Below are 22,044 nucleotides of genomic sequence, written 5' to 3'. Positions count from 1 at the left end.
AGAGAGATGGGAGCATTTACTCAAATAATTTTCTTTATTCATATATAAGCTTTGGGAGGCGCTGCGCTTAAAGTGGAGCTGAAGGATACCCATGACCTTTTTCTTCCTTCCCAGACCCACGTGGGTTTTTGAGGCCTTAAGATTAGCGCTAGCTAAGAGAAGGTACTGACTCTGCGAGTACCAGAGCCCGTTAATTGTTAGTGAATTGGACAAAAAACATCGGATCCACACGCGATTAAAGAAGATAGTAGTAATAATGTATACACATATGCCATTGCCCGCGGATACAAAGGATGTCTCAAAAACTGTTACCACCGACGAAACCTGCTGTCTATTTGAGCCATGTGTTCTGCTCACCGAACGCTTACATATCACGTATCTCAACCGCACAATATCACCATCACCGACGGCTGGTCGCTCCCGCTTATAGTTTAATATTACGTCGATCGTGAAATGTATTGTATAATCATCGATAAGAGCGAAAGTGAGAGAGAAAGAGTTAAGTACATTCAAACGCAATGAATTACTCCTTCGATTTTTGTCACTTTATGATATGTTTACTGTTGATGCACTGTTTTGTTAGTGTTGCATTTAGGCGCTTTCGGGTCCTATCTCATAGTTTCACAAGAATTTAAGCTCTCTCGCCGATTCCGCACGCCGGAAAGGATGTGTAGCTTTCGGGGTTTCGTTTTGCTTCGCGTGCTCCGACGCCGTTGCATCAGTCCTAGAAATTCGTTTTCCATTTGCCACGTTTCACAAGGTTTCTCATTTCCTATCACGCCCCCATCGTATTTCGTCCTGTTTTTTTTAATCTTTCTTCCCTTGAAACCTCTCACCTAAAAGCTATCGCACTACAAACAAGGAAACAATGTAAAAAAAACTCAGAAAACATAAAATTTATTGCTTAGTTTAGTTGCTCTACCTTGTCTAAGAGACTAAAACAAACGGAAATAGGTACTAGGTTAAGTGGTTAAAGTTTTGTTGTTCTTTGTATCACACCTTCTTGGCCCACAGCCGCACAGCCGAGCGCTCTCTGACCCTAACATTACGCTAACTACACTACTTGTATGCTTGAAAGATCATGGATCATCGCTTGCGTGTGCGAAGCGCGAGTGGTGGGATAAGAGTGCGATCGTGCGCGCTTTCGCCTGTCCACATCCGTAATAAATAGTCACAATGCACAGTGGTTAAACGAAAGGACACTCTAGAGCTAACACACACAAACCGAAAACAGTTTCGGCATTCCGGCAACTAATACTGCTGCACAATGACGACGCAGAACTTGACCCTAGAACGATCAGCTTACACTCGCCCGCCCTCCCCCCGTTACGATGTCCACGACTTTCAATCATTGCGATAGTTGTGGTTGTGCAGATAAGGATGTGCTTAAAATGTCACTTCTCTGGTTCACTTCTCGGGATCCATCAACGAGGCACCACCACCACCCTTCGGGGACCCGTTGCCCATCGTTTCGGTGTAGAACTTTTTCGCCAGACGGTACTGCTTTAGCCGACACACGGCGTACTCCTGGAACGGAACAAACCGGGCGGAATGAGCGAGCGTGTGATCGGGTAATGATCGGCCTTCCGCAGCGCACTTACCATGTAGCCAAACTCGATCTGCTGATACACGTTGACGATGGCCCAAAGGCTCCAGAACAGGTGCGAAACCATCGTGAAGCACTGCACCTCGCGTCGTATCTGTTCCACCTCGTCCGCGTTGCTACCGGCTTCGGATACTTCGTCCCCGTCGCCCGCCACACTATCGTCTTCGTCGCCCGATGACGACAGATGGTTCAGATACTGGGTAATGAACTTTTCCTGCGAACCCGAAATGGAAACAGACCGAAAGGGGGAGACATTAGCCAAACACCGGGAACCGGAGACCGTACCGTGAGTGCTGCGCTAAAAGAAGGGCACGCAAACTTGAACGTTGCATTAACAAACGGAATTCATTCATTCGTTTCTTTGTGTACTGATCTCGCAAGAGCTTTTCTGCCGCATGTAATGTACGAGAATGGGGAATGGGCCAAGGAATGCAGGAGTGAAGGGGCAGGAAGGATCATCCGGGAGACAACAAAATGGATGCAAATGGAACCAGGGCAGGGATGGGACACCAACAACGGACAGCAACACAAGGGTGCAGAATGAATGAAATGAAATGTGAATAAATGACAGTGACAAAACTCTACTTTGGACAGTCGCTACACACACACACACTGGCGATCAGTGCGCGCGCCGACAGCGGTACCGATCGCAGGCTGGCTGCTCAGGTGTTCAGAGCGGAACAACACTTCCGCGTGTAGTGTTGGGTGGCCGCGGCGTGCAACAAAGGCCGCGCGCGCGCATGTGGCCTTTCTAGAAAGAGAGAAACCATTACTGACGCTCCGGTGGTACCGGCCGCCGGGATCGGCGGCCAATGCTCTTGGCTACACGGCGGAAGGGCGCGCACACATGCCTGTGGGGACCGAGCGGAGAGTGACACGGATGCGTACGTGCGGAATGTGTATGTTTTGTTTGACTCCACACATGCTGCCAATAAACCCCTTACACACGGACACGCGGCGCACACACATCCTCTCTCGGTTAAGGATGGAACGGAGTGCCCGCGGTTCACGTTGCTCTCGAGTGCGCAAAGCCGAACTGAAGAGAGAAACAATAGAGATCGCAAAAACGAGGAGAAATCCAACAAACCTCCGGGCCACTGTGGGGTTTGTTGGGCGGTGTCCGGCGCTTACCTGCTGCTCGTAGGTGGGGTACTGGTCCAGCTTGTGGAAGAAGTACGGTGCCGCACCATTGCTGTAGTCGAACGTCCACTCGAGGAAGTGATTGGCCAGATCGAACCCACGGTAGTTGTAGGCACAGTACTCGAAATCGATGATCATCAGCTCCGGCTCGCTGTCCGTGACGGAGGACGCCGTCTCGGAGAGTGGCTGCGAGTTGCCGCTCAGCACCGAGTCACGCGTACTGTCAAGATCGTGCTCCACGATATGATCGTTTTCAAGCGATCGCTTGCTGTAAGAAACAGTAACCGGTGTTCAGTGTGCATTACTCTAAATAAATCCCGTCGGTTCGTACTAACCGCGAGTTCCGGTTGAGGTTGATGGTTCCGTTTCCATGGGACAGTGGGTCATTGCAGGGAACAATTCCATTCGAAATCAGAATACCGCTAAAGTGAGAGTCCAGTTGCGTGGACTCATCGAATGTTTCCACCGAATTGCTGCAATACAGATTAAACACACAGCAACAACCTTTAACCCACCGCGTGCTTCTTATCGTGCGTAAGCGGCCACCCGGATCGGATGGTCCGGTTGCCAAGCCGCCCGGTTACCTTACCATTCGTAGGCCGTTGTCGGCTCATCCTGTCGCAGCAAGATGTTACCCTCCTGCAGATCGTTGTGGCAAAACACGACAGGAAAGTCTTCGCTCGCGATCAACGATCGCAGCCACTTCACTTCTCCCGCAAGGTCCATTTCCGCCAGAAAGTCTCTGTCCGCGTCACTAACATTGGTGCCCCCGTCGGTACCGTCGGTTCCCACGGCGACGTTTCCATTGGCACGATCACGGTCCATCGTCTCCAGCGTACCCTCGATGCCCTTCAGCCACCGGTGCATCGTGTTCCACAGCCAGTCCGGTTCCTTCGATAGCGGAATTTTCATACTATGAATGGCGGCCATCTTTTCGGCCACCTTGAGCGATATCTTCGGATCACCCAGCTCGGCCGTTTGCAGGGACCGTGCGGGAATGTACTGCTCGATGCGACCGCCGGGAAAGATGCCGTGCAGCTTCGGGCCCAGCTTCCGTTCCGACAGCAGCGTAAATACGACCGATTCCGTCAGCATCGTTTCCAGTGCGTGCTCCCCGTGGGTTTGGCCATAGATTCGCAGTAGCACCTGGCGGGTAAGAGACAAACCCGATTATTGAAATATATATTACGGAGCAACATTTGCAGTCGTAAATGGCAAAACCAAGGACTTTGGTGATCTTTGGACCGACCGCGGGGCGCCACTCCTCCAGGCGCTCGCAACAACTATCTTATCTTCCGAAGGTAATCAGGTACCAATTAACAATGTGACCCAATTGGCCAGCACCGTGAAGTGTGTGACCGCAACGTGTGGAATGTTTTGACATTGAAACATCGCTTGATCGTCGATAAATGGACACCACCAATCTTGACATAATATGAATGGGCGAGTTTCGAACACTGTGTGTCCCATCATCAGACCCATCTTTATTTGGTTAATTCAATGGAAAGACAAGACGACATCTGTCCATCATGCACGGCAAAATGACGCCGCAGATGTACGGCGTAAAGAAAAAATGGCATCACGTTTTTTCGTCAATGTCTGGAACCATAAATGGCGCCTCGGTAAGTAACGGAACGATTTGCAGCGATCGGAGGGCCGTTTTGTGCAACGCAAATTATTGCTTTAACCATAAACCAGACTTGCCACGTAATCTTGCCTCCTTGCAGAAGGCTTTCGAAGATAGGGGAGTTAGCTTAGATAGGCGGAAGAGCCGGACCAGAAGGGATTGTGATAGGACTTGGACTTACCTCCTTCGGTTCCGGCATGCTCGTGTAGCTATCCTTGCGGGCCCGTTTGTTACCGTTCGTTGGCTTGGTTTTGCAGAGCTCCGACCCACTGAAGGAGTCTCTCGGTGAGCCGCGGTTCGCGCCATTGTAGTAGTGTTGGTCCGGAAGGCTAACGTAGTACAGGAAGTTCGAAAGGCCACCGCTTATCCGCTTCAGCTGCAGTTCCTCGGCCGATATTGTCTTCCACGCACCGGTCAGATAGTCCCGGCAGATCCGTGCCGCAATGTCCCGCATCTCGGAGGGCGAACTTGCCTGCACGAAGTGGGGAAGGGACACTCTATTAGTAGAACATTCTAGAGACCCTCTTTTACTACCTCTACTACCTCTACTCTACTAATAAGAGAACACAGGGACAGTGCTGCTGCACAGGATATGGCGGGTGCAGTAAGTGGTGGTAATGATGTTAATCGACTGTTCCGTAGTGTCACACCCAGCTTTTCTCGGAATAAAGAACCACGAATGAACCACACATAAGCTCCCTTCGCTGCACTCTTTTGTTTGTTAGAGGTTTAGAAGACAATGTTTTTTCTTTTTTTGGCAAACGAATGTTTCTCCCTTTGTGACGGTATAAATTCGGGACGAAACGAAGACCTGTTTTGATGGCACATACAACGGTAGCACTGGCCGAATGCTTGACAAAAATCGATACTCCCGCGAGTCCGGTCCTTGGTGGTACGATGCAAAGTATTGTAACTTAAAGGGATGGTGGCGGTAAACAAGACTTTGGCGTTCGAATTCTTTTACATTTACTCTTTAATAGAAGCGGGAAGAAGTTCCGTAATATCGAAATCCTTAGTGTCGGTGCAATATGAACCGAATATTTGTGTTTCGAGTGCACTCCTTTACGGGGCAGCGGGCTCTTGGTGGATTTGGCATCCTGACACATCCTTTGGACACACACAGGCATTCGAGCTGGCCCAGTACGCAAGCGTATCCACGACCCCTCACCTAGCGCACCCCCTGGTGCCGCTCGTGTTCCACTACGGCAATCGGAACACCATCGTTTTCCGCGTCTTACACGTCGTCCTGCATCTAACCCCCCGAGACGTCCAAAAAACTACTATCGCGAGAAGGCTCGCCAGTGTGTGTGTGTGTGTGTGTGTGCTTTGGCCACTACCGCACTACACCGTAAACAACAGCTGTCTGGGACGCAATCCTTCGCACATACAACCCCATCTGTTTTTGTCCGCGTTGCGGCGTTCCGTTTGCAGAAGCGTAATAGATGACGTCACCTTCTTGGCGGTGGTGCCCAATCATTGGGTTCCTGTTCCCGATAGTAAACAAAAACACGTGGGACGAACGGATCGATTGGGTTCGTAGGGCCTCGGGTTGCTGTAGAGCCCTGGCTTTCCCGTTGTAACTGGGATTTGATGACACAAAATTGTTTATTTGGTTCGTGAGCCGAACGAATCACGCATCAAAAAACAAGCGTCTGGACGAAACAACAAGCCGCCGATTTGCTAATTATTGCTTCAAAAGTAATTAACACTCGATCCTGTTGGACGATGGAGCCGAAATCGGCAACTATTTTGGTGTTGGTTTTGGAGTTGGAATTGGAGTTCGAAAGATCAACAAAAGAAACGAAATGAACAGCTTGGAATTAACCTGCAACATTTCCGGAGGCACATTATGCTGACACGCGTCATCGATCGCGGGCCGTCAACCTGTTTCCTTGCCACTGGCAACAAACTGCCACCGTGTCTCAAATGCCATGTCGTGATCGGGACAATTTCACCAACATACTCCCTTCGGAGTTGCAGGGCGGACAAAATTATGTGTCATTATCATTGTAAGGCTAGCAATGGGCAGCGCAACCGTCCGTCGGCCATGGAATAAGCACCTTGGTGCAGCAGGAGGTTCGATGTTTGATTCATGAGGCTCGATGCGACTCGTCACGGCCCGTTTCGGATTGGGCCCGACGGTTGTTGCATTATCGATCTAACCGTCACAGCACGTTTGACTAGAGAACTGCAACACAGAGTGCACACAAACGGTCCGCCCGTTATTGCGTCTTTAACAAACTCTTTGGATCAGAGCTTTCGGGTTGTACAGCGGCAAACTTGCCGAAAAGAAATTTATATAAAAGGTAGCGCTCTAACCAGCCTCTGAGTCACTTGCTGATCATTTGGCAAAACAGAGTCTCGTGTTGACTCGCGCTATAATCTACTGATAAGAGATGAGATGATGAAAAAGAGAGGAACTGTGTCAGGAATTCGGCAAGGTTGCCGCTAATGAGCGGACGTGGCGGTAAAGCTGTAATTCCGGTCAAATGTGCGTCGCAAACCTGTTTGCAAATAGACTTTGCTAATGCATATGCCAACAAACCGTCTCGTAAGCGCAGAGCTGGAGGTCAGCAGAGATGAGTAATGTACGTCCACCTGCGCCACTGAGGCGTTGTCAAAGAGAGTAATGGTAATTACCTACTTACAAATGTGGAAAAATGAACAAAAGCTTATTAAGAACCAACAGCAAGTGATGATATGAAGCAACGTTGCATGCGTAAGAACTAACTCTGCAGTGGTGCAATGTGCAAGATCGACCCGTGCAACCACAACAACTAAGCTCTGGCCATTTGGCCATTCGGTACATCACCTCAAGCAACTGCTGCTTCAGGGAACCAGTCCTCCTTTCGGCAGCCACCTTCTAGAGACGGGGAACATTAACAGAAACCACAGTACATTGTAATTAGATATGCGCGCACACGCGGTGTTAGAGAAGCAGTATCATTATTGAAGTGCAATAATATATTCACATTTCTGTCACACGTGATCGTGCGCAGCGAGGCAGAAATCCCACCTCTAATCGGGCGTATCTCCGACGACACGTTACTGTTGAACAATAAATCTGTCACGGGGGACGAACGACTATCGCATATTTCCCATAGCAATTATCTGGTAAAAAGAATTGAAGAAGGCAAAATTGGATCGGAGCAGGCACATGGGTGAGAGATAGTCTGAGGGTCAGAGGCCCAAGTAGAATATTCCTATCGCACTTAGAGGCCTGACACGGGACTATGTGCTCGACGCAATAAGAAACCTTCGTTGGAGAATCCAACAACTCTTTTGCCGCATCGTAATGAACACGATTTGATGGTCGGTGGACCACCCTTTAGTGGAATTTTTCTGAATGTCGCCAGTCCATCGTACAAATAACTGTATCATAAACAAGGCGCTGATAACAGCAGGCGCTGCGTCGATAGTGAAGTGCATTTGTTTGGGAATAGAATCACAAGCTCTACTTCCTCCATAGTAGGCCTTTAAGCCAGATGATGATGATGATGTCCAGGAAGGGACCTAAACTCATTTCCGTTCAACAATTGACATGTAAACAAGAGGTTCATAAAAGTGCAAGCCGAAAGGGGGTACCCACGGATCAGCAGACAAGCGGCCAGGGTATCATTTTCCGCACGAGATGCGTGGTGTGAAGTGGAACCGAAAACTGCTAATGGCCCATGGTAACATCAGCGCAACTGATTAGCCAATGTTAACGACACGCCGTTGTTATATTCATGGGAACTGTTACGCACCAACTGGTTTTCGGAACATCAAAGGGAATCCCAAACTTGGAACATCACTCTGGGCATAGGATAATAAGCGATTCTCCCCGTTTTATACGGGAAACCAGCTCAGCGCACAGTGCTACGCAGCTGATCGCACGTATGCACACGCTTTGTAAATGCGTCATTGGCTTTTTTCGATCGTTTCAAGGAGCTCCCGCGCGGCAAGGTAAGCTCGAAGGACAGGTTCTTCTACGCCGTACCGGTGCGTCGGCTGCGAGGTGCGCTTTAGAAAGTGTGCCAAAATTTCACAGCGCCACTCGCCCATTACTACACATTTCTCTTGGCATATCATTTATAAAAAAAGTTCCTAGAATGGGCAAAGGTCTTGTTATTATTTCTCATTAGCCGATGAGGAAATTTGTTTTCAGTTTACGTTCCGCACGATCGTGACTTTTTGCACTTTACAAGACATTTTCTAGCACGCCAACATCCGCGAGCCGGTTTCTAATTTTAAATCGCCGCCAATTTCGTAAGGCCCATGCGTAGAAGGCCTGTTGTTGCGCGGCGACCGCGACTTATCGGCATGGTTGTACTCCTATTTTCGCACGGTACCGATCTCGTGTATGGCTTGTGCATACGGTTTCTTCTGCCGTTTATCATACAACCAGCGGGAAACATAATCGAACAGTCACGCGTTTATGCCTGGAACTGATAACGATCGACAGACTCCGTTCTTTTGCGCCCATGTGACACACTTTTGTTGGAACTTACCTTGGCAATGAGGTTGCTCGTCATATCGCGTTTGGTGGATTTTGTGAATCGCAGCAACCAAGGAAACCACTTCAAATGCACCGATGGCGCGGTTTCTAGGACGGATGCAACGCGTTACGACAGCCGTCTCGGTCGCGAGGTCTAGTAAATCCGGTCAGGTTTTTCGAAAATTCCAGTCTTTTTTTTCCTTGCTGATAAGCGCTCGATGAGCCTCCACTCACAACACCCGCCTTTGCTTCACGCGTTTGCTCGGTCGATGCCGTCTTCGATTGCGATTAATCAGCGTGGTGATGATGTACGCCGCTGCTTGACTTTGTTCGAAATTTGTATTTCCCGTAATTCCTGATAGTGCACCGTGTGCACTGCAAACATGTACCTATCGATGCACTATTTAGTTTCTTTCACTGTAACGAGACACTTTTGTACATGCGGTTCATAGAGCGATTGAGTAAATTAAAAACACTTTGGCTCGAGGATCGTGCTGCTGGACGACTCGTTTTCAATACACCAACCACTAATGCAGCACTTTGTGGTACCATAAAAAATCTGCGGCAAAATGGAAAAAAAATATGAACCTTTCTAGCGGCACACTGCTTACGAAGCGGGACCGCACTGTTCGAGCAAGAGGAACAAAGCTTCTTTCACTCTCACTCACGCGCACTCCCGGAGGGTAAAACAATTTTGCCGACACACTTTCCCTTGCGTTACCTTCTTGATTCGGAAGGCACTTGGTAGTTTTGTAATGTCCTTTTTTTCAAAATCTAATAAAGTAAATCTACGAAATCGTTGGACGGAAGCGCACGAAACATTCAACTGTTAAAACATTCGTCCGAATAATCATACTGAGTAACCGAACCGAACCGAAGTCGTGAGAAGCACCGACAGCTGAGCGTTACAGTGGTGTGCGTGCATTCTCTTCGGTCAGGTTTTGAAGGAAGGATTGAAAAACCCGTTTTCCACCGTACGATGAAGCAGCAGTGTTGCCAAACGGATCTATTTACTCGTTCCTGCTTTTTATGTCAGGACCTTTGTAGAAGTAAAAAACGAATCCGATGATTGGTACTATTTGGGAAATGGACTTTATTTGCGATACACTTTATTTACACTTATGAGGTACGCATTAAACATTTCGTTAGTGGTGCCGTCTTAAATTATGAGTTTAATGCAAGTATTTCGCGAGATTCGCGAAAGTGACCCAGTCTTACTAGAGTAAACGAATTTTACACTACTAACGCTTTTTACGGCTTCTTAATGTCCTGGTTGACGTAGCACCGTCGTTGGCGCGTTTTGTACACCTGGGAACGTGCTTCAGAAAGTTTTGCTTTCGCACAAACTTGTGACTGCAAATCGCACACTCGTACGGGTAGTCGCCGGTGTGCTGAAATTCGTGGCGCTTTTTGTCGGAATAGTGAACGAAAGTTTTCGCGCAATACTGGCAGTGGAACGGTCGTTCACCCGTGTGTTTTCGAATATGATGTTTTAAGTTAATTTGATGCACGAAAGACATATCGCACTCGGGGCAGGGAAATTTTCGCTCCGTGCCATGCCGCGCCACGTGTACGTTGTAGTTACTCTTTTTCGCAAAATTCATCCCACACTGCTCGCAGGCAAAGGGCCTTTCGTTGGTGTGCAGCACCATGTGCGATTTCAGGTTGCCCTTGGTCGAAAACTCTTTACCGCAAACATCGCAGATATGTCTTTGCTTGGCGTTTTCCGTTTCGACTATCTCGACCTCCATCTGTATTGTATCGTCAAAACCCAACCTTTCTGGTTCGTCGTACGAAGCCGCTTCGTGGTCCTCTACTTCATTGTGTTCGTGGTGTTCCTCTACCAGATACTCTTCGGTGTACTGAACGTCCTCGATTGAAAAGTCATTCAAAACTTCCTTCTTCACTGTTATCACGTCCAGCTCGCCAGCATCCGCTTCATTCTCGTCGGGTAACGAGGGAACGTTTTCTTCAATGATTGAACCTGCTTTAGCTAGCAGCGCCTGCTTCTCTACCAGCTCCTTGTTTGCGTCGGAATGAAGTTCATGATGCTCAATTAGAGTATCCGTGTCCGGTACGGGAACAGCAACAAACAATTCTTTCGCTTCGACTGGAGGTGGCTTTAGAACCGGCCGATAAAACAATATCTTTCGCAGCTTCCGATCGGATGCGATGCACTTTTGTCGAATAACGTACGCGTTCACCATGGCCGCTAGGCAGCTGTTGCAAGCCATTTCGGGCAGTCCTTCGTCCTTCTGGACGCTTACTCCGGAAACCTTCGAGATGAGCGTGGCGGGCTGCATTCCGGATGGCAATAGCTCGCAGTGGTCAAAGAGTGGCCAAAAGTTGTCTACCTCTTCCATACAAACGCGACAGATGTCGAAGGGATCCATGCCGAATTCACCGCCTATCATAGTTTCCATCGTTGGTTGATTGCACAGCAAAACAGAACACAATCGTACGGACAAATGTAAACAATGAAAATCGCCTCAATTTGATATTTGTTGACGGTTATTTGACAGCTCGGTTTTGGTATTCTCGGAGTCCGTTGTTTTGGGCAGTTGAACTTCCTAGTTTTAGGTTTTTACATTAATTATATTGTTATTTACATTAATTATACAGTTCATTAATTTATATTGGTTAGTAATTCCAGAATTTCAACTATCTTACACCACGATATAACTGCAGAATATCCTTTTCGTTCAGCATCCTTGTGCCCGGTGAAAATGCTCATTCTTAGAAACAGTGACAATCACGTTCAATGTGTATCGCTATGTGTGAGTTGAGTTGTGACGCTTGTGAAGAGCAATGAAGAGCGAAACAAAACGGTACATTTTGTTAATCTTTCTGCATCGTCAGTTTGTTATTTGTGCAGGATTGTAAAAAAGTGTCCCATTACTGCCTGATTGCGTCGACTAGCGCATAAAACACGGTGAAATGTAACAGACACAGCAAGAAAAGGACCATTTCTATCTTGGTAGTGTGAGAAAAATTGTTCGACTTAGTACCGAATCGTCGGGAATTGATGTGCCGGGAAACATTGCTGCCTTTCCCTTGTGCTTCAATTTCGTGGCAGCGATTGTAAAGCGGCCTACCCACCGTTCGACATATTCTAGAGACACTCAATTGTTTGGCAGCACACTATTGCTGCTATTGGCCGTCGCCAAAGAGTGCAATCACATCGTTGAACAACGCTTCTGGAACCAGTCTACGGTTCCAGCTCTTGAGCAGTTGGTAAGCGCACTTTGCGTGGCAAGCAAACTGAGCCATTATTTATTGTCGTTTCTACAGTCAGATTAACCAGCAGACTTAGTCAACGACAGAGCTAACACCATGCGAAGCCGCACAGAAATGGTAACCAACACGATCGACGGGTCGGACTTTGAGGAAGACACCGATTTTGAAGACTCCGAAGAAGACTGGCGTCCCGAGAAGGGCGAAAGCAAGGGCGGCTTGAAGCGAAAACCCCGTGACATAATCACTGGCAGTGGTGGACGGCGAGGAGGTCGCGGTAGCGGACCGAAACGGGGCCGCCAAGCCACAAGCCGCCCGTCGCGCAAGCCAAAATCGACTGAAAATACTGATCGATCGTCGATGACGGGTGACGACGGCGATGAAGAGGACGATCTCGAGGACTCGGAGCACTCGGAGAGTGAGCCGGACACTGACGATAGTTCGGCCTCACCGGCACGGAAGCGTGGCCGCAAGCCGACAAAGGGGAAGCGAACACCGAGCGGCAAAAGTGGCGGCGGCGCGTCTACCTCGAAAGACACAAAGCAAAGTCCTACGACGTCTGAAGCCGAGGGTACGACGTCGACCAAATCGAAGCCAATCCAGCGGAAGGTTGTAAACATTACGAGCAGCTTTCCGGATAAGGCCGGCATCTTGAAGCTGTACGTGTTTAAGGACGATCTGCGAGAAGGAATCCGTGACAATCTGAAGGTCTCCTTGTGGCGCCGCGATGGTTCCAGCTTGCTGCAGAAGTATTTCCGTGACAAAACCATCACGCCCAACACGCCCCAGTTTACATCCTCGATGGTGGTGAGTGTTCCGATGAACCTAAAATCCGACCACCGGGTGCATTGAACTATTCTTTCCACACAGTATTCGTGCTGGGAGGACAAACGGGCCGGCGACTACATGGAAGTGAAGGTCCGGTGCATTGAGCAATCGAGGCAGTTGCGCGTACAGATCATGGATGTGGACGCGACGGAGCGACGCGCCAAACAGGAGTACGAAGAATATTTAGCCAGCAACACGAAGCGAAACTCTTCTTCTAGTGAAGGCGAGCGAAAGAATGGCAATGCGAGTACCAAGAAGGATGACCACAACGACGACGAAACCGAGGAGTATGGGGACGACGAAGAAGCGGCTGATGAGGAGGATATGGCCGAGGCCGAGCCCGAAGGGGAGGACGAAGGTAGCGAGGAAGAAGCGCCCCAGGAGGAATGATTGCAATGAAACGTAAAATACACGGTTTGGGGAGAGAAAAAGAAAGACCGACAGAGAGCTAGGACATACGGTAAGTTTAACTTCGCTATCTATCTCTGTGCCGGAACGATATCAAACAGAGTCTCGCCGCGCACTCGTCACTGGCGTCGATCTGTCACTAACTATTTAAATCGCAATGTGTGGAACTAAAAATCATCAAGTACGTTGTTGCTGAGAACGAGAAAGTTCGGAGGGCACTGTTTTACCACTGTGAAACGCCGATTGGTGCGTATAGGTTCGCGCAGCGTTGTGGATTAATGTTGTAACGTTTATGTAATTATGTGCAAACGAGGTAGGACTTGCCGATCGCGGCGAATGAGATTACTTTAGGAAGCAAGAAACATCTATGACAAGCATTAAAATCGACATGAAAGAAAAATTCACCACCTTCTAGTGTGTGTGTGTGTAGCCCCGTATTCATCGCAATGACAATGTACCCGGAACGAGGGGACGCTGAAAATGGATTCATTGTTTTAAATGGAGCAATAACTTTGTGCAAACTATTGATGCAAGGTGTGTTTTTACTGCACTTTTAGTTCCAACATTCGAAAGAAATGTTTTGAACGTCCATTCACGTATCCAAGGAACCTCAGAACGCACGGAGTCTGTCTCCGACTTATCCATTACAATCGTAGCAACCTTTTCCTTGTGCACAGTGATGTTTCATCGGGTTATTATACTTCGTATTTATTATTCGTTATGGATACATATTTTTATACGAATTTTTGCTTGAAACATAACACAGAATCCAACCCGAAAGATTTCAAAATTAAATTTCGGTTGCCTTCCGTCGATGGTTGGAGGATGCGTTTGGTTCTTTTGAATTACGCGCCAAAGGTAGAATTTGAAAGAAAATTTGACGACACCTCACTTACGGCTGCGATTGAACATAATATAAACACTCGCGAATTGAAGAATAACCAAAGCAAGCGCAGCACGTTCGTGATCGGATGACGGTTTCACTTTGCAGCCTACTTCACAGATTGACACCGGATGCGAGCAGAAGAATTTTCTTGCTTTTCTTACGTTTACCAGCACCGTTCGAAGACGCGGTGGTGGTGACCACCGGTGCTGATGGAGCCTTCGGAACTGCTGCTAGAGATTGTAGCTTCTTTGCGCTTTTGGGCTGCGATTTGTGGGTCGCTTGTTCGAGCGCAGCTTCGATTGCACTGCCCAGACTGTTGTTGAAGCGCGGAGCACGAGCTGCGTCCTCGTCGTCTTCATCGTCATCGTTGTCGGACGGTGGCCGAAGATGCCATGCTCCGTGGGTGCTGCTTGGGCCAGCCGTCATGCTACGGCCAGTAACCTGGACTACTTTCGCAGGTGCAACAACGGCCGCATTATCAACTCCAAGGGCTGGCCAACGTTGGCTGGGAGATGGCTGTGTGGAAACCATCTAGAAGGATCGAGAGTGTGGTTAATTCGATAGCTCGATAAGTCAGCGTAAAGTTGGTTTACCTTCGACCAAGATGAGGCGCTACTACCAGGAGCGCTTGTTCCGGGAGAGTTCGACACATCGCTGGCAACCGGGCTGGTTCCGAGAAGCGAATGGTTTTCCGGCGACTCTACACTTCCACACTATCAATTTTGAGGGAAAAGAACAAACTTATTAGTGACCCAGGCAAGGAATGTGACCCCCATTTACGCTTACCATCGGAAAATGTTTGGTAGAATCGATGGAAATGCGCGCCGAACGTGCCATCGCCTTACCAAGCTGCCGTTCGTTGAACTCGAATATCTTTTTCTCGCGCTTCTGTTCGGCCCGTTCTCGACGCTGTCGGTTCCGCCGTCTTGTAGCGAGTTCCTCCTGAAACTGACCCATCACTTCTGCCGATATAATTGTGCCGGAAGCTTCAAAATCCAGCTCCACCACTTCGAACTGCGTGCAAACCGGAAGATGTTGAAGATACTTTAGCCGGCGGCGTAAGTTCTCATCCATCGAGCAGCTGTCCTTCTGAACGACCCGGCCCGTGATACGTCGCGGGCCACGATCTAGACTTCCGTACATGGTCTGGAGCATGCGGCTGTTGATCGAGTGCAGAAACAGTGGCTGGCCGTCGACCGACTGGTAGAAGTAGTAGTGCTCCCCGGCGCACTGCGCAGTCGGTACGATCTCGATATCGCTCACGGAGAAGTTGTTCTCCTCATCGATTATGAAATCGATCGAAGCGATATTGCTCCCGGCAGTCTTCCCTGGGTTGCCGTTCGTCTCTTCCGAATCAGCCAGCGAGGTGACGCTATCGCCATCGTCAGTTTTGGGCGTCGTTGCAAGGACATTACGTGAAGCTGGGAATTCTATCATTTCCGCGGACATTAGTACGTTGCGCCGTTCTGCGAGTAAATCGAGCGCTTGCTGAACGAAAATATTCTCCGGTGCATCGGCTCCTCCGTCGGCCACGATCTGATTCTGCAGTTCCACACGCTCACGGTCCATTATCTTGAACATTTCCACCGTATCGGTTAGCAGTAGCTTCGTGAGCGTGCTATTTCCAGCGATCGCATCAAAGTGCGGTATTTGATCGTCCGTCTGCGGTGATAAAGGACCGCCGGTTCCGTTTGCGGCACCTCCGGTTACCTCCACGACGTTCATGCTGCCTTTTTCGCGCCGCATTAACTGCAGAGTCACATACTCGCCGGTACCGTACGCGTGGAACGGTTTTGAAACCGCCGATCGTAGATCCGGCAAATGGATCGCGTCATAACAAATCGGACACTTGCGCCAGGCCTTATCGGAGAGGGCTAGGTAGTGCAGGATGCAGGGCCAGCAGTAGACGTGCCCACATTTGGTCATCTTAGCCGCGACCGGTGGATACAGACAAATCGGACACTGCGGTTCCTCGGCGCTCAGCACGTGAATCTGTTCTATCTTTGACCAATCTACCAGCTGGTCCGGTGAGGCCCGGAACGAATCATAATTTTCGCCGGCGCGCACCACAAACTGGCAGTTGGCCTGCAGGAATTGCTCCTTGTTGTAGCTGTGGTGTTGGGCTGTGTACTGTGTCCTGCGGACGTTCCCAGTCCGGCTAAGCCTTGCCGGTTGATCCCGCTCTCGGGGGGCATAGTGAAAGTTTAGCAAATGGTTCAAGCTCTGTTTCTTCGAACCAGGCGAAAACACCGAATGAAGTTCACCCCCGCCGCGCATGGGCAGGTTCGATCTAGCGTTGGTCGCTAATCCGGCGGCTCGCCCAGCGGAACCTTCACCTCCCAGTTGGTCGCCGGTCTCGTCATCGTCGTCGTCGTCATACGACGGCGCGGTTTGCTGTTCCGGTGGTTTTGTGGGGCGTTGGCTTGCCCGTTGCCTAGCATCGTAGTTGTAGTTACTTGGATTGCGGGTTTTATTCCCGTTCGCTGCTCTGCTACCGTTGCTGGTTGCGTTACGATTACCGTTTTCCGATTGGTCGCCGCGACGTTTCGATTGACGGGGCCACTTAACAGATGCATCTGTAAAGTACATATTTCTTGATAATTCAGGCAGGCTCTAAACAAGCCCCTAAATGATTAACAAACTGAGATAACATCCCGTGGGAATGTCAGCTTCCCGGGATGCCCTTTTCAGTGTCTACTAAGTTGCCGTGCATCTGCATACCTTGATTCTTTTTCGTCTCAGAAAGCTGCCCCTTGGACAGACTTTGGTTGACAAAACGATTCTTCTCCATTGATAAAACCTGTTACACCGACTGCAAAACAATCTCTCAACACTACACTACACCCGGACACGTCCTCTTCTTCGTCCCGCGGGGCGATTTCCCCACCGACGGGTGCCGTACGGTAACGGCAGATGCTGCTTGCGCTGCTTGCAAAAGACAGATCTTCTTTGCGTTGGGGCATCATTTTTTCTTTTAGTTTGCCATGTTGGGTTACTTCTCAAAAAAATGAAGAAATAATTCTTCCAGATGCAGAGTAAGGGATCGCGCGGTGCGTTTCTCTAACGCAGGAAAAGACCGAAGTCCGACGACGGCGTGCTAGTGGCACTCGGAAAGGTCACGACACGATGACGACCGTGTGCGCTGGTTTAATTTTTTTTTCTTCACCACAATTTTCTAATGTACGTCGCACGAAGACGATTGATACTAGGACGATTGATTCACGAGTTGCGAAGATGAATAACACGGTGCGATTTGTAGAGAATGAAGGATTTTCTTTTTGTTTTGAATTTTGAGCCCGCACAACGTAACACGCAGGGCGAACGATTGTGGGAGAGAAAGTAGAAAAACGAAATTCGGTATCTTTTACCGCGGCAGCAGCTGAGACACCGTCGCGATGAAAAATGGCGACGAACGGGTGACGGAATCGCCTTTCACACACGTCTGGCAACGCGGCGACCGCAAGCAGTGCTGCCAAAAGGTTTATCGGAAATTCATTTTTATATTTTCTGAAATATATTTCCGATTTGGAGTACAAGCTCTTACAACAAATTAGAACTAAACCATCCGTGTAGATCGTAGGATCGTAGGCTAATAATAGAAACGGAATAGATCTTTGCGGAACTCCGGTCTTTTGAAACGGTTCCTTTTTCAAACCTAGCGTTTGTCAAGATGCGTAGAAGATTTACCGATGTGCTAGTGTTGGTGTGTCATCAGTGTGCCGGACTCTGTTTACACATAACTTCGCCAGTTCGTTCGGCGCAAGGATTATCGAGTAGTGCAGGGATTGAACAGTGATTGGTGATCGACTCAGAACTGCTTATCGTTATTGTACTATTTCAATCACCACCTCTCATAGTAGCCTTAGCCTGAAACAGGATTAAAGTAAGGTAAGGTATCGGTCAAACAACTGAAAGTAGAAATAGTAAAGCTAAGTGGTTTCAATGTTATTTCCGCTGCTGATGGAACGGAAAGATTAGAAACCGGAACGATGAAATGCTAATCACTGAAATATGATCACTTTCGCAAGTCGTAATATCCTACGAGGCTATTGTTTTAGTAACACATTGCCCGGGTTTTTGCCGGTATTGGTGGCACCCTGTTTACGTTTACCGCCATACCGATACACAAACCGATTGTCAACACCGGTCGTTTGCGTTTACAAATCACGGTCAGGAGATTGGTTTGACAAGTCACTTTGGTGCGGCTCAATCGTTACGGGACGAATTTCCTGTTGCTGTGCTGATTTTCGGGCCATGGATCTCGTGAAAGAACCACTTTTGCCCGCGAAGAAAAGCTTTCTGCATTAACGTGTCTGCAAGTGTAGCAGAGAGAAGTTTTCCTTTATTCTTTAGTGCCATTCGTTAGTCAGTCGGATCCATTGGTGGCACAAAATAGGAAAACAAACCGTTGTGCGTGTGCAAGATAAATGAGAGAAAAAACTCAACTTTTCATGCAAATGATTTCCGACTGAATGGTGAAGGCTCTGGTCGAACGCCAGCGTCGATGGATTCGCTTTTCGCACGTTAACCATGGATACGTTTTTTGGTTACGACACAAGCTTGCCGGCCGACAGCAGCGGTGAGGAAGAGGGCGATGGAAGTGTTTCGGCATGTGGAAGCAAATCAGCGGGAAAAGGATCCCGGTCTCCGGCACAACGTGGTCCGCACAACGAAGCGTCGGATGAAGACGAGTACAATGCGCTGAACGATGAAACTTTCGGTGCCGCCGATAAAGGTGATTGGGAGTGTATACACGAGAACCTTGTGCGCCTGGAGCTGGGCGTATCCACTTTGTGCGAGGAGGACGATGCAAGCAGTGAGTTGGATGATGGACAGAGCAGCGCTCTGCTGCTCGACGACTATGATTTGCATCTGCAGATTGAAAATTTCAACCTCTACGATACCAACGATGAGAGTGGTCGGAGCAGTATGGCTGCACAGAGTATCGGGGAAGAGTTTGCCAGCAAATTGCGGTTGGATCCAAGCATTTGGGACAGTCCGACCAGGAAACCGGCACCACAGTTGGCGACCATCGACAGTCAGCGTACTCAGAACGTGTTTTCACCGCTTAAGCAGACATCCAGCCGGCCAGCAGCAACAGAAGCTAGGGCAAGCCTGTCGGGTGTTCCGATCAATTTTACTCCGCCAGCTAAAATGCTCGCCGTGGAAGATATCGAGCGAAGCATTATCCAGCAGCAGCGGCAGCAACAGCAAAAACGGAATGAACAACTTCACCAACAGCAAATGTTACTGAGCCAACAGAAGGCCATCGCAGAGCAGCAACTTTTGCAAAATCTGTGCAAACAGCAACCACAGCAGCCCTTCAATAAGCCGTTGGTATCGAAGGAAGCCACAACGATTAAATCTCCAATGCCGATGGCGCCGCCCAGCGTGATGCCGACACCTCGTAGTAACGTACCACCCATGATGACACCTCCCCAGCTACTAGCGGCCCGAAACCCACTGTTTCCTAACGTAGCCCCGCCACTGCTGACAGCCCCACCACGTGTTCCTGTAGGATACTTTCCGTACAATTTGATGCGTACACCGTTCACTACGCCGATCAACAATCTAAGCATGCATCCCGCGTTCCCTGGAAGGCTTGGTCATCCATTAGGATTACCGTTACCGCCAGGGGCAATCGGTCCACAGCTTCCCCCAATGCCTCTCCGTCATCCGGGCACACCGTTTCTGCTGCCACCGAGCAGCAGCAGCGCACTGGCCGGCACCACTCCTCTGCAGAATAATCAATTTAATCAGCGGCTCGTACAGGAAATTCAACAGAATCATCCGTTGCTAGCCTTCAACAGACATCTGGCCGGTGCACTTGGTAATAGTGTTGCTATGGGCAACAATGGACCGACACTGCATCAGAAGCATCTGCAGTGGGCTACAACTCAGCAACTGATCCTGCAGCACCAATTTAATCAGCAGCAGCAGCATCAGCTGTTGTTGCAACAGCAGCAACAGATTGCTAAGGCTGCGGCCAGAGGCGGCGGTGCGAGAGACAAGCGCGATGAACATGCGAATATGATGAGCAACCGAGAGAAGCAGTGGTTGATCGCGATCCAGTTGACGCAGCTAAATTCGGATACACCGTACCTGAGCGACTACTACTTTACCGTGTACAAGGAACGAATGGCAGCGCTGAAAGGCGATAGCGATAACCGGGCCTATAAGAACAACCAGCTTAACCATCCGTTTGCTCAATCGACACCCGGTGGTAGCAAAACCGTCACCGGCTACAATCGGGAGCGCAAAGTATCCGAACCGAAAGCGAATGGCACGGAGGGAAAGGACGCAGGTCGGCCGTGTACGCCACTGCAGTTTGCCAACTCTTTGGGCAAGCTGCAGTACGGTAGTGTGATCGCTCCGCGGAAAATCATCGACATGGATGTGATTGGCAACGATCAGGTTAATGGGAATTCTGGCCCGAGCGGACAAGAGACGACGTTGATGCAGCGAAAAGCACGTCACGTGTTGATGCTGATTGAAACACTCTACAGGCTGGTACTGAAGCTGGAGGATTTGCAGAATCCGACGGCCATGAAAGCCGCTGTACTGTTGCGGGAAAAAAGAGAACGTGAGCACCGTTTAAACCACCAGGACGCCAGTTTCGTGGATGACACCGAATCATTCGACGAACTGGTGGCATCGGTGGTGGGGCACCTTTCGCAGGAAAAAACGGCAGCAATAATGTTGGTGCGAAAGGGGAAGGTGCTGCTGCGGCGCATTTTGGTGGTACTACGGAACCACACCTTCCGCTGGACGATGTGGGCCATGATCTTCACCGCTTTACCGTTCCTTCAGCGGCGAGATCGAGACGATGCGGAAGGTCTCGTGGTGGTGGCTCTGCACACCGAATTCGAGCATCAGCTTCAAAACAGCACCGTGACTGAGTTGCTGGGAGTGGCGCAAGCAATCGGCAGCAACAAGGTGCTGCCGGCAGTCGTTAGCTGCAAGTTTCTGCTGTCCTCCTTGATCAGCATCATCTTTCAGATGGAAATGTTTTACGGCCGTAGCCAGCAGACGGTAAAAGGTGTTCAGCGTAAACTGTGGACATCCTTTCTCGGGAACGTTCTGAAGGTGTTTGGCGAGGCCCAGCCACAAAGCGACGGACCCGAGCGGATTGAGAACAATGTAAAGGTCACCCGTGACGGTAACATCATACGGACGCTCGGTGTCCACTTTGAGCGGTTTGGCCCGCGCCTTGATGGAACGAGTTTGCTGAACTTTATCACCGAAAATGCAAGCGATGACGGAAGAGGCTGCCAGCAATAACCTGGAAGGTGTGAAGCGTTCACGTTCCTTCATGGTACCGCTAAAGTATTTTTGTAAATACTCATCGAGTGGTTTTATTGTAACACACACACAAGATATTAAGATTTGGCTTCGGATTTCGGTTTGCCGTATTTTGAGCCATCATTTTCGAACAGACACGTGCTGTCGATCACGCAATTACGTTAAACGTTCACGTGTTGATCACTGGTTTGTGATTTAGAAATGGATAGCAGCAAAAACAGAAAAAGTCTGTCCCAAAATCCCACTCTTATCCTTATTATGATATTAAAAGCTGATGTCAATGTATTAAACATTAAATCATTGCTTGCGAAATTACGGCTGTTCGACGAAATCATCTTTAAAATGGAGCTGTGAACCTTTGATTGCTAGAGATTGCTAGGCTTTTATCAACACTAAAACATCACGAACACGAACTAAAAATACTTATCGGTGTAAGAACTAGCAGTACATATTGTACATTTTTGGGCTAAAACAAAAGGATTGCTGCACCGCAGTTTGGTTATCTTTTACAGCTTACAGCAGTGTACGAAATAGTT

At 49.1% G+C, this 22,044-nt stretch overlaps 5 protein-coding genes across 12 annotated transcripts; 2 read left to right on the top strand and 3 right to left on the bottom strand.

Moving 5' to 3' along the window:
- Positions 1–15: 15 nt before the first annotated feature.
- On the bottom strand, positions 16–9,702 carry LOC128274130 (choline/ethanolamine kinase). Of its 8 annotated transcripts, XM_053012234.1 has the most exons (9): positions 9,572–9,702; positions 8,864–9,409; positions 7,186–7,236; positions 4,555–4,845; positions 3,336–3,892; positions 3,082–3,219; positions 2,738–3,014; positions 1,602–1,820; positions 16–1,527 (listed from the first exon to the last, which is right to left on the bottom strand). In XM_053012234.1, exons 2-9 carry the CDS (start codon positions 8,885–8,887, stop codon positions 1,408–1,410), a joined length of 1,677 nt encoding a protein of 558 aa, XP_052868194.1. In that variant the 5' UTR covers positions 8,888–9,409; positions 9,572–9,702; the 3' UTR covers positions 16–1,407. The 8 variants fall into 8 exon arrangements, 7 of the variants coding, with proteins under 7 accessions (XP_052868194.1, XP_052868193.1, XP_052868195.1 ...); XM_053012233.1 differs by lacking the exon at positions 9,572–9,702 and having other exon boundaries at positions 8,864–9,524; XM_053012235.1 differs by lacking the exon at positions 9,572–9,702 and having other exon boundaries at positions 7,186–7,233; positions 8,864–9,524.
- Positions 9,703–10,101: 399 nt separating this feature from the next.
- Positions 10,102–11,243, bottom strand: LOC128270990 (zinc finger and BTB domain-containing protein 17-like). The gene is made up of 2 exons (XM_053008420.1): positions 10,425–11,243; positions 10,102–10,158 (listed from the first exon to the last, which is right to left on the bottom strand). The coding sequence occupies exons 1-2, from the start codon at positions 11,241–11,243 to the stop codon at positions 10,102–10,104; spliced, it is 876 nt and encodes a 291-aa protein (XP_052864380.1).
- Positions 11,244–12,176: 933 nt separating this feature from the next.
- On the top strand, positions 12,177–13,776 carry LOC128269673 (uncharacterized). Its single transcript, XM_053007056.1, has 2 exons — positions 12,177–12,891; positions 12,955–13,776. Exons 1-2 carry the CDS (start codon positions 12,184–12,186, stop codon positions 13,300–13,302), a joined length of 1,056 nt encoding a protein of 351 aa, XP_052863016.1. The 5' UTR covers positions 12,177–12,183; the 3' UTR covers positions 13,303–13,776.
- A 222-nt stretch (positions 13,777–13,998) lies between these two features.
- On the bottom strand, positions 13,999–17,596 carry LOC128275614 (RING finger protein 10). The gene is made up of 4 exons (XM_053014176.1): positions 16,928–17,596; positions 14,993–16,782; positions 14,800–14,919; positions 13,999–14,737 (listed from the first exon to the last, which is right to left on the bottom strand). Exons 1-4 carry the CDS (start codon positions 16,995–16,997, stop codon positions 14,318–14,320), a joined length of 2,400 nt encoding a protein of 799 aa, XP_052870136.1. The 5' UTR covers positions 16,998–17,596; the 3' UTR covers positions 13,999–14,317.
- Positions 17,597–18,736: 1,140 nt separating this feature from the next.
- Positions 18,737–21,487, top strand: LOC128270989 (protein PAT1 homolog 1-like). Its single transcript, XM_053008419.1, has one exon. It carries the CDS (start codon positions 18,737–18,739, stop codon positions 21,485–21,487), a length of 2,751 nt encoding a protein of 916 aa, XP_052864379.1.
- Positions 21,488–22,044: the final 557 nt, after the last annotated feature.

Source organism: Anopheles cruzii, chromosome 3 (assembly GCF_943734635.1).
Source record: "Anopheles cruzii chromosome 3, idAnoCruzAS_RS32_06, whole genome shotgun sequence".
Classification (NCBI taxonomy): domain Eukaryota; kingdom Metazoa; phylum Arthropoda; class Insecta; order Diptera; family Culicidae; genus Anopheles; species Anopheles cruzii.
Note: the sequence above shows the minus strand (reverse complement) of the source record. Positions and strands in the feature narration are given on the sequence as shown.